Source organism: Budorcas taxicolor, chromosome 20 (genome assembly GCF_023091745.1).
Source record: "Budorcas taxicolor isolate Tak-1 chromosome 20, Takin1.1, whole genome shotgun sequence".
Lineage (NCBI taxonomy): Eukaryota > Metazoa > Chordata > Mammalia > Artiodactyla > Bovidae > Budorcas > Budorcas taxicolor.
The window spans coordinates 45,071,903-45,093,204 of NC_068929.1; the positions used below are offsets into that span (position 1 = coordinate 45,071,903).

At 43.9% G+C, this 21,302-nt stretch overlaps 1 protein-coding gene across 1 annotated transcript in view; it reads right to left on the minus strand.

The window, feature by feature from the left end:
* The window catches only part of PDZD2 (PDZ domain containing 2), a 266,122-nt gene extending 246,436 nt beyond the window's left edge, over positions 1 to 19,686 (minus strand). The window contains exon 1 of the mRNA XM_052659129.1: positions 19,211 to 19,686. Within this exon, the coding sequence (XP_052515089.1) occupies positions 19,211 to 19,686 (476 nt within the window). The remainder of the gene's footprint in view (positions 1 to 19,210) is intronic.
* Between the last annotated feature and the right edge of the window lie 1,616 nt (positions 19,687 to 21,302).

Sequence of the window (21,302 nt, forward strand, 5' to 3'; positions counted from 1 at the left end):
CATCCCAGCCAAAAAAATCTCAGGTGTTGGAGGCAGGTAAACCTGGGCTCGGTTCCAGGCTTTGTTCCTTAGCAGGGATGTTTGCTCAATCTTTCTCAGCCTAAATTTCCTCATCTGTAAAATGCAGATGATAACACACTGTTGCGTTGTTGTAAGAATTAAGTGAGAAGAGTATGTGTAATGCGTATGGCTCATATGTAACATTTAATAAATATTTTCATTGACACTGTTAACATCTAATGACCAAGCAGGTTTTTTCAAATACCTTATTAAAAAATGGAGATGGACCAGTACTTGTTTTCATCTCTTTCAGAAGGGCCCTAACAAGGTGGAGAAAAAAAATGAACTCTTCACCACGGCTCTTGTTCCCCAGCAGCCATCAGCCTGGCTTGAAACCAACACAGTTATCTCGAGTTATCTGGGTTGGTGAGGGGTGTGTAGTCAAAGATATGAAATAGGGACTGTCTTACCCTTAAGAGAGAAAAGGTACACAGGCAATTTATACACATGTCAACCAGTTACTCCTCCCTCCCCCCATTTTATGATGGTATCATGTTTAATTTTTTTTATTAAAAAGAAATATTTAATACATGGCCATAAAAATGCAAACTATATCCAGGTACACAGAGGAGAGCCAACTGAATCTGAATTGGTTCCTATCAGAAGCTGTTACCTCATTAAAATAAAAAAGCTTCATTTTGCTTGATACAGGATAATAATATACCTGTAGAAATACTAGAGAATATTCTATAATGCTGGGAAGACTTGTGACTGCTTAAGGTTTACATTATGTAAAGCCAAAAGCACAATGGCTGGCACATGGGAGGTCCTCAGGAAATGGTCACTATTACTTCCAATGCCCTCTCCCAGACACTCTCGGTGTGGATGTGCTATGAAATAAACAATGGAATAGTGCCCTCCAGAGGCCACTGGGATTCAACTCTGCTGACAGCTGAAAGTCTGGAAGGACTCAGTCATGTCCGACTCTTCGCGACCCCATGGACTGCAGCCTACCAGGCTCCTCCGTCCATGGGATTTCCCAGGCAAGAGTACTGGAGTGGGGTGCCATTGCCTTCTCCAGGAAAGACCAAAGAGCAACTCAGTTTTGTGAGGACAAGGAAATCGAGTGCAAACAAGTCCAGTTAGGCGCCGTGGGAACTGGTGCATGGGAACCACAAGTCCCCAAGACCCGAGAAGCTCCTGTCGCATCCCTCTCTCCCTGGGGACACTCTCAGCCCTGCCCATTTCTGCATGTCCACTCCGTGTGGCTCTAAAGGGACCCACTTCCTCTTGATGTCTGCCCTTCTGTGACTTCAGGCATGTGGCTCTGGCTTTCCTTGAACAGGATTCTGGTCCCGACTCCTTTTGACCTTTCAGCTCATCTCAAAGAGTGAAGCAGCTTGGTCTCTCATTGGCTTGACTCCAAACTCCCAGGAGACCAAACTAATGACCAGTCTAGAGGCGGATTGTCAGTTGCTACTGGAAGTAGGGGTCTGTGTGTGTGTGTGTGTGTGTGTGTGTGTGTGTGTGTGTAGACAGAACCAGGGTCACTTGGTAGAAAATAGAATTAGCACATACCGAATATACACAATTCTGAGAGGCACTTTAAAGAGGCTACTTTTCTCATAACAATGAGCTAATATTTATAGTTTACCATGCACTATGTACCCTACAAGGAACTTTATAAGCATCATCTCATTTAGTCTCCAATTAAATAATTAAATCTCATTTGAGCTTCAATACTTTGGCTACCTGATGTGAAGAGCCAACTCATTGGAAAAGACCCTGATACTGGGAAAGATTGAGGGCAGGAGGAGAAGGGGGTGACAGAGGATGAGACGGTTGGATGGCATCACTGACTCAATGGACATGAGTTTGAGCAAACTCTCGGAGATGGTGAAGGACATGGAAGCCTGGTGTGCTGCAGTCCATATGGTCACAAAGGGTTAGACACGACTTAGTGACTTACCAACAGTAACATTTAATCGCATGACCTTGTTGTGAATTGTGATCGTGTTATCATCTCCCACCTTCAGAAGTAACTGCTGGTAACAATGGTTGTATATCTTTCAGTAATTTATTTGATGCATTTTATTCCCATTTTAAACATGAGGGAACTGAGGCTTAGAGAGAGAGTGTATTATCTGATTAGGAGTGTCAGCATTTTATACATGTGAAATTCGTAAATGACCTAGGAATGATTAAGTACTAAACTGTGTGTTGCCACTGTATTAGTTTTCATTGCTGTGTAACAAATGCCCCACAGATGTAGAGGCTTTGGAGCTACCCCCATAAGCTTGCAGTCCTGCAGGTCAAAGGTATAGTACCGCATGAAGGTGCTCTTTTCTTGCTGTTTCATGAGACTGACCTAGGTTCTAGCTGGCGCTGCCGACAATCTCACCTGGGGCTCAGGGACCTCTTCTGAGCTCATCGGTTGTTGGCAGAGTCTAGTTCTTTGCACTTTTAGGACAGAGGTCCCCACTGTCCTCCTAGTCATCAATCACGACTGCTCTCAGGTCCTAGAGGTTGCACCCTTCCACGGCCAGTTCACACCATGGATATCTGCTTTCCTTCAGGTCAGCTGGAGCATGTCTCCCTGGCTGCCCCTTCTGCCACCAGCCAGAGAACACTCTGCTTTTCAAGGGCTTGTATGATTGGGTCAGGCCCACCCAAATAATCTCCCCCTCTTAAGGTTGACTCTTTATGACATACCTTATCATGGGAGTAAAATTCATCCAGTTCACAGTCCTGGGGGATGTGAGGATGTGTATAAGGTGGGAGTGTGTGGAATCCTGGGGGCCATCTTAGAATCCTGCCTATTACCACCAGGAAAATAGATATTGGGTGTGCAGGTCAGAACTGTTCCCAGGACGGGGAGAAGGAAGTGGGAGGGGGATTGGCCTGGGCCTTGAAGGATGGGCCATACTAGAAAAGACAGTATTCTCCTGAGATGGCCTTAGAAACTCAAAACCATGACTCAAGAAAATTTGGGAAAATTAATGGGTAATAATTTCAAACAATATTAGGAAAAGCTTCAGCACTGAGATGGAGGAGGAAGCCAGTACTACTAGACATTACAACATGATCAAAATACTATGTGATAAGCATAAAAATAGACGTACGGATGAGAACAAAAATAGAATGTCCAGAAATAGAAATGTATGTATGTGTGTATGTGTGTCTATCACAATAAATCAAGCCTCACAACTTAAGAAAATTAATTCCTACTAAATGATGTTTGGATAATTACACAGCAATTTAGAAGAGAGACATAAAATTTCCACTATACATCAAAACAAATGTCAGCTAAATTAAATTTTAAATTATCAAGATAAATTTAAAATACAGTTGTGAAAACTGATAGAAGAGAGTTTCAGGTCTTTGAGAAGGCAGCAACATCCTAAGATTAAAGAAGTGAAAAGATGATTATAGGAGAAAAAACTCAAACTCATCCATAGAAACAGTTAAAATTTCTATATAGTAATAACAACTAAAAGATTTATTAAAAGATTAAGGGGAATTTTAACTGCAAAGGGATTAAGAAGATTAAGATCTTTATATCCAAATACATGTTCCAGTGCTGAAGTTTGGGACTCCAACAGATAGTAGACAAAAGATATGACTAAATGATTTACAAAACAGGTAAAATAAAATAGGAAAAAAAAAACCTAAGGGGAAACAGCCAAATTCTCTGGTCAAATAAATAAATGCAAATTAAAATTAAATAATACAATAAATAATAAAATAAAATAATAAAAATGATTTAATTAACTTCATTAATTTCTGTTAAGTATAATTAAATCATAATACCCAATCCTGAATGATCCTGGTACACTGCACTCACACATTTTTGGTGAGAGTATAATTTGGAAAAGCTATTTGTGAAAAGCAATTTGCCAGAATGTCCTTTGACATAGTACCTTCACTTCAGGGAATCTGTCCTGGGAGGAGGATTCAAAAGGAAAAGTCCTGGTCACAAGCATTTTAAATACAGTGTTACACATAAATATTGAAAAAATGGGAATGACAGAAAGAGCATGCTTACCTAAATTATCGCTAATGACTATGCTTATGAAGACTATTAATTTAGGTGGGTTGAGTCTGAAAATATTATGTGAAGAAAGATAATACAGACTTCTGTACATAGTATAATTCAATATTTTAAAAGTATTCCTATAGTATTGGTGAAACTGTGAAAAACTACACTTGTACATACTGTCAGTGGGGATACAATTTAGAGTAATATCTTGGGCAAAACAATTTGCAGTGATTAAAAAATTTTAATGAGATTTCTTTGAGGATTCCACATCTAGGAATTCATCCTTCACTTAACTGTACATTACAGTACACAGAGACTTGTGAATATAAGATTTACTGCAGAATTGTTGACATAGCAAAGACTGCACAATGAAAATGCCCATTAATTGGTGACCAATTAAACAAATCATATTAGAACCCTTTGGTAGAACATTATACAGCTGTTAAAAAGGAGAAAGAAACTATGTTCTTCCTATCTCTAAAATAGGTTTTCAAATTAAAAAAAAAAAAATTAAGATGCAGAACAGCAGGGATAGTGTGCCCCTGTTTGTGCAAAACAGAAATAACACAGAGAACTTGGAAATGTTTAGAGAAGTCTTGGAAAAATACTCCTAAACTGGTAACAGAGTAGGGCCCTGGGCTATAGCTAGAAACTAGAGAGAGGGGTCTGAATTGAGGATAAATTTCAGTCACTGTCCTTCTATTCTACTTGAATGTTTTGCCATGTACAAGCATGACTCACCAATGGGAAAATAAGGTAGTCTGAAAAATATATATTGCTGATGAACATAGATGAGATAGAAATAGACAAATCTGTTGAGTTAGGGTGGTAGGGCTACATTCGCATGGTCACAGATTAAATATTAACATAGAAAAATTAAATCAGTTGAGAATTATAGTAGAATTGCAAGTCATTCTTTTCTTTGAAAAGCCACTTCAATGTTATTTTAGTGTTGCCACTGAAATAAACAATGACTAATGTGGGGAGAGGGACTGGGAGCCTGAAACATTAACTAATAGCTTTATAAATATGCTGCTCTGGAATGAATAAAAGGAAAAATAATCAGACAAAGAGAGCTTGCAAAATGGTCCAGGGAGCAGGCAGTTAGCAAGAGGAGGGAGAGCAGCAGGGCCAGGGTATCTGTGCTTGGTGGGGCGGCTGAGCAGGACACCCCATGGTCGGAACTCAGGGGCCACCAGGACAGCAAGTGTGGAGGGACCGGAAAGGTTTAGGTTCATGCCTGCAGAGCCCAAGGAAGCCAGCTCTCTGGAGAGCCAGTCAAGGAGGACTGCTGGGCACTGGACTGATGGGAAACATTTAGATCCCACACATCTCAAATGAGACGTTTCTGTAGCGGCTAGGGCCAACCTTTATATTGTGAGATGACAACTCTAGAATTGTTAACTTTTATGCTCAGAAAAATGTAAAAAAGATACAAGCATGCACCCCGTGTGTGCGTGTGCAGGCACGTGTGTGTGCTCAGTCACTAAGTCATGTCTGACTCTTTGCAACGCCATGAACTGTATGGACAATAGCCCGCCAGTATCCTCTGTCCATACTCGAGTGGGTCGCCATTTCCTTTTCCAGGGGAATCTTCCTAACCCCAGGGATCAAATCCATGTTTCCCGAGTTGGCAGGCAGATTCTTTATCTCTGAGCCACTTTGAGAAGCCCATACATACATAGGGTTGGCCAAAAAGTATGGAAAACCCAAACACACTTTTCAGCCAACCCAATATATACATATACATATGTTTATTTATTAAACATGTACACATACTAGTACATATACACATTATAAAACATACATGTAAAAGCTAAAATTTTAAAATATATACTTAATATGAAGTGCTTAATACTTTAAAATCTTTTTCACCTTTACTAAAATAAATTATACACAGTGAATATTACTTTTAGTTAAAGCTATATAGTTAAATATACTCCAAGGGCTTCAAAAACTTGGCTTAACATTTTGGAATGTGATAATTCACAAGTACGACTTTAAGTTCAAAATAAATGGATGTTGGTTTTAAAGTCTGCCATAGCTGAAGCTACCTCTCAAGGACAGGGAGACCCAAATGGAAACAGCACATTAGCGGTAGCACGCAATAAAAAGTATTTTTCATTTTGCAGCCCTATCTACCACTTTTGCAAAGGTTTTAGTTAAAATTTTGTGTTAATTTTCAACTTGGAGTTTTCTCTGCCAAGTTATTGGGAGGTACTGTTTTTTTAAAATAATTTTTAACATAAGTTTTGTAAAACTCTATGGAAGATTTAAAAAATAGAAAATTTTGTTCTCAAGATTTCAAATATGTGCCTATGAAACTTTTTGTTGGCATATATAACATTTTGGCAAAAAAAGTAATAAGCATGGAAACATTTCCAAAAATCCATTTTGAAAATGCTCTTTCTATAGCATGAATTTCTTTCAAGTAGTAGTTAGTGCTTTGTTTTATTTTTAATTGGAGTATAATTGCTTTACAATGTTGTATTAGTTTCTGCTGTACAAGGAAGTGAATCAGCTGTAAGTATACATATATACCCTCCCTCTTGAACCTCCCTCCTACCCCACTCCCCATCCCACCCCCCTGCCCAGGTCAAGAAAGAACTGAGCTGAGCTCCCTCTGCTATACAGCAGCTTCCCACTAGCTCTCTATTTCACACATGGTAGTGACGCCCTCCAGGGTTCTTGCCTGGAGAATCCCAAGGACGTGGGAGCCTGGTGGGCTGCTGTCTTTGGGGTCGCACAGTGTCGGACACGACTGCAGCGACTTAGCAGCGGCAGCAGTGTATATATGTCAATCCTACTCTCCCAATTCATCTCATATTCCCCTTCCCCGCCGTGTCCCCATGCCAGTTTTCTATGTCTGTGTCTCTACTCCTGCCCTACAAACAGGTTCATTTGTACCATCTTTCTAGGTACCATACATATATGTTAATATACCATATTTGCTTTTCTCTTACTTCACTCACTATGACAGGCTCTAGGTCCATCCATATCACTACAAATGACCCAATTTCATTCCTTTTTATGGCTGAGTAATATTCCATTGTATATATATACCACACCTTCTCTGTCCATTCATCTGTCGATGGACATTTGGGTTGCTTCCAAATACTTCCTTGTTCATTCTTTCAATATCATCTTTACCTTGGAAAGACAGATTATGTGTGTGTGTACTTGCAGAAATAGCCTCCAGGAAGCATGCCATTGAAAACTACTTGTTCATAGATAAAGTGGGCAAATACGAAACAACTGTCTTTTTTGTAGAAGGAAAATACTGCACAGCCATCTTGAAAGCTGAAATACTCTAAATGCTTTGCCTCAAGATAAACATCAGACCTCTACAGAGTAAAACACTTCCACGGTCATTCCCCATCTTAGTACAGAGAAGAATAACAATTCCACTACTTTTAAAAGTCTTCTTTTTACAAAATTAACCAAACTGATGACATTCTTTAGCATTTTTGGCACTTCTGACTTTAGCTTCTTTGCTGTCTCAACTTTCCTAGGACCAATGCAGTGAATCACTTTCATGTTCTGGCCTATTTTTATAACCTTACCCTGAATTTAAAATTTGAATCAAAGCAGCTGTTACCTTATATAATTTCTCCACAAAGCATTATTTTAACTAAAGAAGTCATTGCCTTTTGAAAATATATCTTTTCTGGTACCTCTTTTCTTTAGTGACTCACGAATAAGTAGGTGTCCTATCACATTACGGAAGCAGAACTAAGCAAATACCCTTATTTGGAACATGTGAGAATCAGCGATGCTTTATTTCCAGCCGCACAGCGAACTGCCACAAGGCAAACTGTTTCTTTAAAACTTCAGCAAGGTTTCTGTGCACCTTCCAGCAAAATTTGCTGACAAAATTGGGCATTTTATGGTACAGCTATATTGTTTTCCATATATTATTTTAGCTGTTTAAAAAACTGCATCAGTAAGAATGAATGTTTTCCTCATGGTGTGTGACTTTTTGCCGTAAGCAATTAAGTAAAAAGAAATTTCAAAGAGGCTCTTAAAATATTCAGTTTAGTAAAATTCTGGACTAGATTTAGCACTGCATAGTTTTTAACATTGCTAAAACATTTAACATTATTTGTATTCATGTGGTTGATATTTAGATTTTAAATATCTTGCTAATTATCATGGCCTTATACCATCACTAGGGATTATCTCAAGACACAATCTATGCTTATGGTGAGGTTTTGCTTTAATAACAGAGCCTGGAAATTTGTATTTCACATAGCCTTTCAAAAGCTTCGACCTTTACTTTTTTTGTCTGATTTCTTGTCAATATGAATAGACTGTCATTGGTTTAACTTAAAATGTGGTTGAGCACATATCAGCAGTAAAGCAAGGGTCAACCCAGCCATTTTCTTATGGTTTGCTTGTACCTGCATTGATTATTTTTAATCTTCTTTTTTAGCCCCTCAAGAATTTTAGTTTATCTGTTCATTTGGTAAAGTTAATTTAAATCCAACAAAATACGTACTTTAATTCATAAGCCTACTTCTCTGAGTGAGCCTACATAAACTACAGATCCTTGAAATGAGTTAAAAGTGAATTAATCAATGAGCAGGCCTTTGTGGGTCACAATCTCTTCCCTCAGGATATGTCACATAACACACAGGACATGGGACCCTCCTAGAGTCTGACATACAGATTAAGGATACCAATGTCAACTCATATCTAAAATATTAGCCAAGCTCAATTTCTTATTTTTTTTTAAGATAAAAATATGTCCTGAGAGGTTAATATCTTTTCCCCTTCCCCCATGGATCTTCTCATCCCACCTGGATGACGAACTTTCTAGAGCAAGAACCAGTTCCAGTGACTACCACTGATGCCCTCTTTGCCTATTCTGCTAGGTCAGACAGGGACCTCCCAGCAATGCACATGCAGACTAAATAAAACCTTTGAGTCAGGGGAAACCCTCCAGACTTGCCGTGCAGTTTTACAGAGACCTGTACTTAATGGAGCTTGAGTTTTTAAAGACACTTACTTCCTCTTCCCCTGATAATAGTTCAGACCTCCTTCAGGGACATTTGTGAAAGTATATCTGTGTCCCCAAAGGTCAAAAGTTTCATAATAAATCCCAGCCCCATTTAAATGGACTAGCCTTCAAGTCCAGCTTAAGGGCACAGCAAACACACACTTCAGCTTGGGAAAAAGCCTAGCCCACCATCTCCCTCTGCCATCCCCCAGACCTGGAAAGGCTAAATTTAAGCCCAAGAGATGTTATAAATGATAGAATCATTCTTTTTCTGGTGGGATAAGCCAGCTAATTAGACTATCGCTGATACCCCAGCCTCCAGCTGTCTGTGACCCAGAGGTACAAAAGACCCAGATACTCACACCTTTGGGTGTTGCTCTGTCCATTTCAACATTGGAAAGCCCCATCATCCAAAATGCCACTGACAGTGACATCTCCACATCATTTATTTTAAATAGCATAACAACTCACACTCTCAAAATCTTTGGAGAAAGACAAAGAAGAATCTCACGAAGATATCTACGTAGCTTTTGAAAACCCATGTTTTGTGCTGTGGGCTTAGTCACTTGGTTGTGTCTGACTCTTTGCAACCTCATGGACAGTAGCTCACCAGGCTCCTCTGTCCTTGGGGCTTCTCCAGGCAACAATACTGGAGTGAGTTGCCATGCCCTCCTCCAGGGGATCTTCCCGATGCAGAGATCGAACCCAGGTCTCCTGCATTGCAGGCCGATTCTTTACTATCTGAGCCAGCAGGGAAGCCCAAGAATACTGGAGTCCTATCCCTTCTCCAGGGCATCTTTCCAACCCAGGAATTGAGCCAGGGTCTCCTGCATTGCAGGCAGATTCTTTACCAGCCAAATTACCAGGGGAGCCCCATGTTTTATCATAAATTGCAAAAAACATACACTGCACATACACACACATATGTGTCCTGATAATATCAGATTTTATTGTCCCCTACAAGCAGGCAGCAACCACTAGGTGGACCCCAAAACACAGGGATTCAAGTCTTTGAACCTCTGGGTTTGGCAAACAGGTTAATTAGGGACATCTAAGCCAGGCCATGTGGTCATCTGTCTCCATTCCAGAAGACTAAAGAGGGACAAGGACTGAAACAGGTGCTGAAGCTTGGACAATCACCTTTAGAAAAAAAAAAAAAAACCTCTTCAGGGCATCTGGTGCTCAAAATGAAAGAATAAAAATATTTATCACTCATTTAATATCTGGACCTAAAATGAAGTAGGAGTCAAAATTCTTGAAAATGGCCCCAGAGTGTCCAGAGAGAGAAGGATATGAAGTCAGGCTGGTAGCACTATGATCACACTGAGATGCTCCCAGCATTTCTTTCTCTTTCTGGTTTACAGTTACAACGATTCTCAAAAGTACAGCTAAGAGTTTCAAAGCGAGTGTCTCAAGTAGAATACTTGGGTTTTCCATCTCCCATGGTTGAAATCAGTCCCCCAGTAGCAGCTCTGATGGGCTACCAAGAGAAGCAGGTTACTGGGCTGAAGTTAAAGAGCATCTCTGAATGGAGCTCTGCAACCTCTTTAAATCATAGAAAGTGGCTGTTTTAATGTAATCTCTCCCCTCATAAGAACAGACCCAGGGAGGGGATATATATATATATATATAAAATTATGACTGATAGATATTAATCAGTATAATTATATAAATACATATTATTTTAATATATATTATATAACCATATAAATATTATATAATATACATATAAAATTATACATAAATATATAAATAACATATTTATATGCATATTATATATATATTTATTCACATTGTAGTGTGGCAGAGACCACTACAACATTGTAAAGCAATTACCCTTCAATTAAAAAAAAAAAAAGAACAAACCAACCTTGAAAATATGCTCTGTAAGTGGCCCTGGAGTTACCTACAGGCTGTGACTGAGGGTGCACAAGGACGCTAGGCTTCTGAAGGAATCCACCCCATTGGCTTTGCCTGCTACTCACCCTCCCCTGAGGCTTTCTGATTCCAGACTTGAGTTGGGCTGGGGACGGACAGCTTCCCCCCACCATCTGTCACCAAGAGCTAAGCACGAATAGGTTTATCAGGTCAGCTACTTGTCTACTTGTAGGGGACAAGGGCTCTGAGTGTAGTGGGGAGGGGTTGCCCCGGGGGGAGCCAGGATGGGGCACCCCTTGGGGGCATCACGAGGAGACCGGGCACCCGGAGGAGGGGAATGGTGCTTGAGTCACCTTCTACTTAGGGATGGCTCAGATGTTCCCATTCTAGCAGAGAGCTCTGTAGGCTGGAGACATCCTCACGGCGCAGCTGAGAAACCCTCACAGCCTAATAATAAGCTTGACTGAAGCTCCTTAGTGGCGTGCTTGATTTCGACCACAAGGTGGCAGGCAATGGCAGAGGACGGTCCACAGCCTTGCCCAGAAAGCGTGTGGAAGACCTGAGGGAAAGCTCAGTCCGATGGCCATCGCTTACACACAGATGAAGCTGCTAAGAGTTAAACTCTTGTTGAGAAGGAAGGTTCTAGATGTAACTACAATCCGTTTAGAGAATGGATGTAGAAATATGCAGGAAAATGTGATTTTCAATTTGTATCTTACAACCAACAGTAAAGTGCAAAAAAAAAAAAAAAAAAGAAATCTAATTTCCTTGGTTACTATAGTGTTGAATAAAAAGTTCTAGAATTTGAGTCAGAGGCCCTGAATTCTGGTCCTTGCTCTTGACCCCAGGAAACCTCCTCCCAGAACCTTAGTTTCCTGCTCGGTACAATGAGAAAATAGGACTTGGATGAGATCTGGGCTGCCTTCCAGAAAGTATGACATGAAATGAAACAGCACGTGGGGGAAGCAGGCAGAGAAGAATGAAGTGGGCATGGATGTAAGGCCCTTGCAACGCTCCATTGACGCCGCATCCTTGGGGAATGGGCTGTTCCACTTGATGAAGTTTCCAGATAATTGAATTTTAAATGCTGAAACTTGTTTTCCTTTTAACCTTCCGTAATGGAAATCTCTCAGAAGTGTATTACACGCTTCTCTGGCTCCTTAAATGGCAAGCTGAATGTAATGTAACCTTTCCTGAATGTTCTAGGTCATCAGGATGACTCCCTCTTCCTATAAATACAGTCTCCAATAGAGTACTGGGTGCCTATGGGCATATTCAGATAGGCAGGAGGACCCTTGTGTGTAATGGCCCCAGAGACTACATTATAAAGCTATAATTGGCAATTCTTCCTTCTTGCAGTCTCCTACATCACTACCTGCAGTCATTTCTCCAAGTAACACCTTCTAGCAGCCTCCTGACACTCTGTTTAAAATCTGCTATAACCTAGAGAGAACTCGGGGTTGCCATGGGTAACCAGAGTCTGAGCTTGTAACAACACTAAATTTAATTTTACACACAATTTAAAGGCAGTGGTACTGAGCTGAAGGTTACCTCTGGCCAGGGCTGACATCCAGCTAGTCAGCCCAGGAGTAATTCTCCTGTCTCAGTTGGCCAATGGCCCTAAGCTCCCTGGGTGCTCCTGCCAGCCCAGTACCCTGGCCCCTCTCCGTGGACCATGTATGTATCTCACACCTTAGTAGCGCAAAGGTGCAGTCTGGCCCTGAGGGGCTCCAGGACCCTCTCCTGCAGGCACCAGCATCGTTTCCTACAGGCTGATACCCACACCATTACAGGTCACTCAGAGTTTGAATATTACCCTGATTTCCGGGTTGAAGATTACTCTTTTTTCCTGCTGCGCAAACTCCTAGAGTTTTAGGCTCTTCTCTGCCCTTTAAGGGCTTCCCTGGTGACTGAGAGGGTAAAGAATCCATCTGCAATGCCAGAGACCTGGGTTCGATCCCTGGGTTGGGAAGATCCCCTGGAGGAGGGCATGCAACCCGCTCCAGTATTCTTGCCTGGAGAATCCCCATGGACAGAGGAGCCTGGGGGGCTACAGTCCATGGGGGCGTTGCACAGAGTCAGACACAACCGAGCAACTAAGCACGCACACGGATGCTGCCCTTCAAACTCAAAGGCCTTTTCTTAGTTCAGGCTGTGCCCTGGGTTCAGGTCGCCTGAGGCCAACCAGGAAGAATGTGAAAAGCTACCTTTGACTGGACATCGACATGTGCCAGAGGCCTATTCAGGACATCAAGTAAATCTTATCTCACCCACTAAACGACCCCGCTGGGGACAGCATCAGCCTTGCGTGGCTGAGGTCATTCGCCCACACGGCCAGCACGCGGGTCTAGAAGCCAGATCCGCCTCGCCCAGGCCCATGTGTTCTCTGCACTGTGCTGCCCTGCTCATATTCACTCATGTACCAAACAGTCCAGTTGAGTTTGATACCCTGAAAAAATACATTTTCAGTGGAACATGGGCCCTTCTACTTTTCAGAAAAGGCTACTTGTTTTTGTTTTGGTGTGTGGGTTGTATTTTAATTAATTCCACATCTTGTTACCAATTTGGAACAATCTGTCCTCAGGGAACAGATTTGGTTTACTTATAGAAAGCTAGGGGAGGGAGGGATGGTGGAGGGGAGGGACTGGGGTTACAAAGTATTCCTTGTAGGAAATAATGTAAAAAAATCTTCCCAGTTCTCCCTTCACCAAAAAGATATAAATAGAACATTCCAGAAAACCTCATCTTCCCCAGAGTAGGTATGATAGACTTGCAAACAAAAGCTTTCCTCCATGTGTTTAGCAGCCGTGCCTGCAAGACACGGCATGTGACAGCACCCACTACTGGTACCCCTCCCCACCTCAGAAAGTTCTCAAGAAGTTCACTCCACCGTGAATCAAAAGAATGAGGGGTTCCCAGAGCTACTCAGGGAGCCTGGAAGCAAACTGCAGACCTTGGGAGTGTCAGTCAGGGAGAGAGCAGAATGGGGTCTGAGGTTTGGGGATAAGTTTGGGATGCTCTCAGGTTGAGCTCTGAAAATGGTTCTAGGGGTGCAGATGGGTGTCAGACCCATGGCCGTGAATCCTCTGCTCTTCCTGCAGGGATGATCTTTCCAAACTAACCCTAAGCTAATTTTTAAAATAAGCCAACCGTGAGCTCATCTTCTACATTTCGCACCTGCTCCTCCCACACTTAACCCACACACGATTTTCAGAGTGTCCTCTTCCAAAAACAACCACAGTGCTCTAAAGTTTCCAGAGTGACCTTGTCAGGGAGGAAATTGTTTGAATAACTGACCAGCCATAGGTGACAGGGTCAAAATATCACGTGTGTTAGTTTGCTAGAGCTGTCACAGAAAAGCACCACAAACCAAGTAGCCGAAGCAACAGAAATTTGTCTTTTAGCTCTGGCACTAAAAGTCCAAGATCAAGGTGTTGGCAGAGCTACACTCCCTCTGAGTACGGGAGAAATATCTGTTCCAGATCCCTCTCTTGTTGTTGTTCAGTCGCTAAGTACTGTCCAACTCTTTATGACCCCACAGACCCTATAGAACTTCTTAACTTCTGGTAGATCCTTGTCTTGTGGCAGCCTGACCCCAGCCTTCACATGACATTCTCCTTGTGTGCATGTCTGTGTCCCCAGATCTGCCTTTTATATAAGGATGCTGGTCATACTGGACCAGGGGACCCTATTCCCATAGGGCCTCATCTTCACTAAATACATCTGCAGCAACCCTACTTCCAAATAAAGCCACATTCTCAGGTACTGGGTGGAGAGGAGGATAGGTGAACTCGCAAAAGGTGAATCCGGAGGGGCATGACACATAATTCAACCCATAACATCATCTAAGGGATTTTTGAATTCAACATCAAATTCAAGAGAAGGGGCAGAATGGCTTGCCCCCAAAGTGTGCCTCTTATTATAATTCCAAGTGATATTCCAACTTGTCATGTTGGTGGGGGGATAGGGAAATTAGCCTGTTGACACCTGAAATCTGTTGCTTACAAGTAATGGTGAATATACAGTCACTGAGGGGGCTGTCTGCAGAGGGGGAGAGAGGTACACTGGGGTTTCTGCAGAACCAAATTCCCACTCACCACTTTTTTAGGACAAAACCTACATAGGTATGTGGGGAAATCTGGTGCTGAAGCAAACAGTTAAGTTACAAAGAGTGAAAAAGGGTATCTTGAGAACATTCAAAACACTTTCAGCTCCTTGACACTTAATCTCAAAGTGCTTCTAGTCCTCAAGTTCAGGTTAGATGTAAGTTTGCCAAAGGAAGTTTATATGAAAATTGAGCTCCTTACATAAGAGATGGCAGGGGAGAACAGGGGGTGGCTTCTGTTTTCCTTGTCTATTTGGGTAAGTGAAAGCCTTAGCATTTGTTCTTGTCACTTACCACCCTTTTGTCTATGATTATGTCGAGGAGGTACTTTGTGAAGCTGTAAACCATCCATGAAATTGAGCACCAGACGGCATGACAAGGACCCGAGATTTGAGGTGGTATAGGACAGGGCTCAAGAGCACAGACTGTGCCAGCGGCTAGGCTGACGTTCAGGCTGTGGTGGCGGCTAGGCTCAAGTTCACAGTTGGTTCTGCCTCTTTCTCAGGTGACCTTGTGTAAGCTGAATGCCCTCTCTGTGGTAAAGGTTCTCATTTAAAGCTGTCCCTTACAGAGTTGGACTCCTGTTCATGCTCAGCCAATTCAGACCCTTTGCAAGCCTATGAACTGTAGCCCGCCAGGCTCCTCTGTCCATGGAATTCTCCAGGCAAGAATATTAGAGTGGGTTGCCATTTCCTTCTCCAAGTGATCTTCCTAACCCAGGGACCAAACCCTGGTCTCCTGCATTGCAGGCAGATTCTTTACCATCTGAGCCACCAGGTAAGCCCTTACATAGAGTTGTAGTAGATATTAAATGACAGTGGCAGTAGAGAGTCCCTAGAGCCATAACTCTTCAATAAATGGTTTTTGTTATAATTCATGCTAGTAAAGTAATGCTCAAAATTATCCAAACCAGGCTTCAGCAATACGTGAACCGTGAACTTACAGATGTTCAAGCTGGTTTTAGAAAAGGCAGAGGAACCAGAGATCAAATTGCCAACATCTGCTGGATCATAAAAAAAGCAAGAGAGTTTCAGAAAAACACCTATTTCTGCTTTATTGACTATGCCAAAGCCTTTGACTGTGTGGATCCCAATAAACTGTGGAAAATTCTGAAAGACATGGGAATACCAGACCACCTGACCTGCCTCTTGAGAAACCTATATATATGCAGGTCAGGAAGCAACAGTTAGAATTGGACATGGAACAACAGACTGGTTCCAAATAGGAAAAGGAGTACGTCAAGGCTGTATATTGTCACCCTGCTTATTTAACTTCTATGCGGAGTACATCATGAGAAACGCTGGGCTGGAAGAAACACAAGCTGGAATCAAGATTGCTGGGAGAAATATCAATAACCTCAGATATGCAGATGACACCACCCTTATGGCAGAAAGTGAAGAGGAACTCAAAAGCCTCTTGATGAAAGTGAAAGAGAAGAGTGAAAAAGTGGGCTTAAAGCTCAACATTCAGAAAACAAAGATCATGGCATCCGGTCCCATCACTTCATGGGAAATAAGGGAAACAGTGTCAGACTTTATTTTTTGGGGCTCCAAAATCACTGCAGATGTTGACTGCAGCCATGAAATTAAAAGACGCTAACTCCTTGGAAGAAAAGTTATGACCAACCTAGATAGCATATTCAAAAGCAGAGACATTACTTTGCCAACAAAGGTCCATCTAGTCAAGGCTATGGTTTTTCCAGTGGTCATGTATGGATGTGAGAGTTGGACTGTGAAGAAAGCTGAGCACCGAAGAATTGATGCTTTTGAACTGTGGTGTTGGAGAAGACTCCTGAGAGTCCCTTGGACTGCAAGGAGATCCAACCAGTCCATTCTAAAAGAGATCAGCCCTGGGTGTTCTTTGGAAGGAATGATGCTAAAGCTGAAGCACCAGTACTTTGGCCACCTCATGCAAAGAGTTGACTCATTGGAAAAGACTTTGATGCTGGGAGGGATTGGGGGCAGGAGGAGAAGGGGCCGACAGAGGATGAGATGGCTGGATGGCATCACTAACATGATAGACATGAGTCTGAGTGAACTCTTGGAGTTGGTGATGGACAGGGAGGCCTGGCGTGCTGTGATTCAAGGGGTCGCAAAGAGTCGGACACGACTGAGCGACTGAACTGAACGGAACTGATGCCAGAGAACAAAGGAGGCAATCCTGAAAAATCAACCCAGTCTTTTTCTCTCCTGTCTTGTGAATGTCCTGGTTGTTCTGGGCACTGGGAGGCCAGGACTCCAGGAACCCTTGTCTCATTGCCTGATTCCCTTTTATAATGTCTTGAAGACCAAGCAGAGGGTTTTGGCCTTCTCTTTCTTCCACGCCTATACTTGAGGACCATCTTTCACCTAGCCCTTCATCACCTGGCCTACACAAAACAGCCCCTTAGAGAAGGGAATTTCAGAGCCGTGACTATTGCCTAGTGAGAAAGTTTTGTTTGGAGGATTTACTCCCTTAGCCATGGAAAATATTCAGAGCCCAGTAGTACACTGGCTGTTCCCTTAGTTACTTTATTCTTGATGCTCTGGCATTTCGAGACTTGATCCTGGAGAGACTGCCCCTCCTATCCATCAGGGGCAGCTAATTCCTAGAGCTAGCAAACAACTCTCTTGAGGAGTGCGCCTGTGATATCAATAATACTAACCAACCAGTCCAGAGCCCAGATCCCAACTGTCTATTTTAACCAACTCTCACATATCATGCCTGGAGAAGAAATGGCAACCCACTCCAGTATTCTTTCCTAGAGAATCCCATGGACAGAAGAGCCAGGCAGGCTACAGTCCACGTGGTCGCAAGAGTCAGACGCAACTTAGCAACTAAACCACCATCAGCACCACCACATATCAAGTCTCTATTCCCCTGTCTAAATTAGCCGGGGTCAGGTACTGGACAACTGGAGACAGCTCAGAGCTGGCTGAAATTACTAAAGCTGTCCTCTCCTAAGGTTCCTCAGTGTGCCTACCGTGTCTCACCCAGCCTCTCCCTGGAAACCCCTAATAAAGGCTTTGGGCCCTGTTCTCCCCTCCCACCCTCAGCCTCCTACCAGGGCTGGTGCCTCCCCCTGTGGCTCTGCACACAGTGGTGCGCCTCCTGCCTCTAGGCACCTGGGGTATAAACTCCTTCCTTCGTGACAGTTGTTCCTCTGTCTGCATGTCTTACCATACTTGACTAAAAAAATACTGGGTGCATCTTAGAACACCCACAGGCCTGTTTCCTATTTCACGAGTCTGAGCAAACTCTGGGAGACAGTGGAGGACAGGGAAGCCTGGCGAGCTGCAGTCCATGGGGTTGCAAAGAGTCGGACATGACTGGGCGACTGAACAGCAACAAAGAGTGTCATTGTATACCTGAGGCGTCCGGCCACACCAGATAGTTTATGCTAATAATGTGATCTCTGGTGGGGGCCTCAGACCATGTACTATTAGTTTGATTTAGGAGAGGACAACTGGAAGCTTGCTCCTGGTCTCTCCTGGATTCTTTGTGCCTTTGTTGATTTTAATCTGATTGCTTTCATTGTAATAAAACTATAACCATGAGTATAATAGCTTTTCTGAGTTCTGTGAGTTCTCCTAGTGAATCACAGAAGCTGAAGGTGGTCTTGGGGACCATAATTCACTCAAGAAACAACAAAACTGTCCAACCATAACTTACTGCCATGGTAAGTGGCCACATGTGTAGAAAACAGAAACAAGTTCATTGAGATGAGATCCAAGGGGATCTTCCCAGGACAAGGAAACGGCAGGGTGGTAGTCTAAAGACATTTCTCAGCATCTCAAGAGCCTTCTGAATTGTGAGTTGGTGGCAAAGGTCATAGGGACAGGCAGATGGAAACATACCCAGGACCCAATCTATGGCCTTCCGGTTGGAAGTAAGATGCTGGGTTGAGTAGAAAAGAGGGTCTAACTCAATGTAACATTTCTCATCCTCTTATCATGTGCTATTTCTTTTCTTTCTTACCCCAAGTTTTGAAAAAAAAGGGAAAACTCTGAGCCTGAGTCTTCTAAGAGAGAATGAAGCAAAACAGACACATAAATACCACAAAATCTCAAGAGTGTGCAGTTTCCCTTCATAGGATAAATGCTGTTGGCTTCTCACCACAGGAGGACCCGCAGCCCTCAGCATCAGGAATAAGTGAGCCACAAGGGTCCCACATCCACCCCCCACTGCTGGCTGGTGCTCCCCCACTCACCTGGCCCCACTGACATCAACTCCGACCATCAGCTGCCCGTTCAGCGAGAGGATCTCGTCCCGCAGGCGCACCTTCCCACTCTTCCCGGCCGGGCTGTTCTTCCTCAGCTCCGTCACCCAGATGCAGCCCACATCGAGCACAGGACCCTGGTGGGTTTTTCTCTTCTTGCCCCCTCTGCGCTTTTCCCCATAGTCCCCAAACACAGGGATGTTCCCAAAACTGAGGCCCACAGTCTCCGCGTCCTCCAGCTCCTTGGTGAGGTACACCGTGCAGATCTCCATCCCAGGGGGGCTGCGGTCAGGGTGGATGGAGCTCTCATCCACAGCGAAGTTCAGCCTGATGTACTCCTGCAGTTTCTGGATGGCTGCCTGGCAGAGGCGCTGCTCTGGGCCATCCCCGCCCTCCCGTAGGCTGTTCTGCAGCCACTGGTAGAGGAGGGGCAGGTGCAGCCCGGCATTGTCCTGGGTGATGGGCATGGTGCTCACTCCCAGGTGCCAGCATCACGAAAGGACCTGCTCCTGAGGGCCAGGCCCCACGGGGCCCCAAGTCCCTCGGGAACGTGGGCTGTTGTCTGCTCGGCCTGCGTTCATGTTCAGGCTGGCAGACAAGCCTGAGGAACTCCTCCTCCAGTCCAGGCTGTTTGCTTTGGCAAGAGGAGGACGGTTCACAATCAGAGCAACAGGGAAACAATCACTGGGCCCGGAGCGTCAATGAGGAAAGGAAGGAAGTGTCCGACCAGTCCCTGCTTGGTTCATTTCACAGTCGGGCTCGTGCAGAGGACCTGGAAATGAGGTGTTCCTCCAGCGGTGACAGGGTGACCTCTCCTGGATTCGTTCACACCTGGGAGGGGAAAAAACAAAAACTCCTGTTACGACAGTGAGCCGTCTCAGATCAAACACATGGCAGGAGAGCATTGCAGAAGAAGGGTGCTTGCTTTTTGAGTCAGGGACCTAGTGCCCCTCCTCAACCCATTGCTGTGTTCCCTCCACCCTGTGTGAACATGCACACATACACTGATACAGAAATACATGCACACACTCTCATACAGAGATGCGCAGATGCACACGGATGCACAGATGCATGGTTGTGCACATGCACAAACGCACTCATGTAGAGATGCACACACAGAGACACACTCATACAGAGGTGCACAGACACACACAAATACACAGAGGCACACACAGAAACACAGGTACACACAGATGTACACACAGATGCACACACACACTGTCATTCAGAGGTGCAGAGACACATAGAGATACACGAGTGCACACAGAGGGACACATAGAAACAGATGCACACAGACAGACAGATGTACGCACAGATGCACACATGCAGACACACACAGATAGGCAGATGCATGGATGCGCACACACACCCTTCCCTCAGACAAGAACACTCTGAAACGCTGACCTTCCCTGGGACATGTCCCTGATCAGTAAGGAAATGAGATAACTTTTGCCAGGACAAGTCCCATCAAACTCACATCCACCCCAGAGGCTGTGTGACAAGACTCCCCGGAAGACTGTAGAGGGGTGCTGGACATATTGAAGAGCTCTCATTCCTAGGAATTTCAGATCTATGTTCATTTGCCTTGATGGGCCCAAGTGCATGCACAGGTGGTCTCTCCGTTCCAGAGCTCTGCTCGACAGTACGACCAAGAGGAAGAGCCAGTCAATACCACAGGGAGACGCGACTCTCCCCTAGACCACTGTGAGTCCTAGGCTTAGCTGGGGTCCTGGCTTCGTCATGTACAGTCAGACAGAATCGTGTCTCTTTACAGCCTCCAGCTTTTAGTCTCTTGTCTTCTTTTTCTTTGGCAAACTGTTGAAAGCAACCTATGTGAGGCCAACCCCAAAGCTGTCTCCTGCAGAGAGATGTTTCTCCAGGTTTCTGGGTGAGCAGCCCTGACCACTCCTTGGTTTGTCCTGGGTATGTGGCTCACTCAGTGACAGACTCCCCAGGTTGCACATGGCTACTGCAGGCTCCTGTGCGAGGGTGGGCAGTGATATCCCCTCTTCCCTCCCCTCCCCCTGCCCAAACATGCAGAGTGCCCAGCGCACAATCCATCCCTCCAAGTGGAAGGTTAATT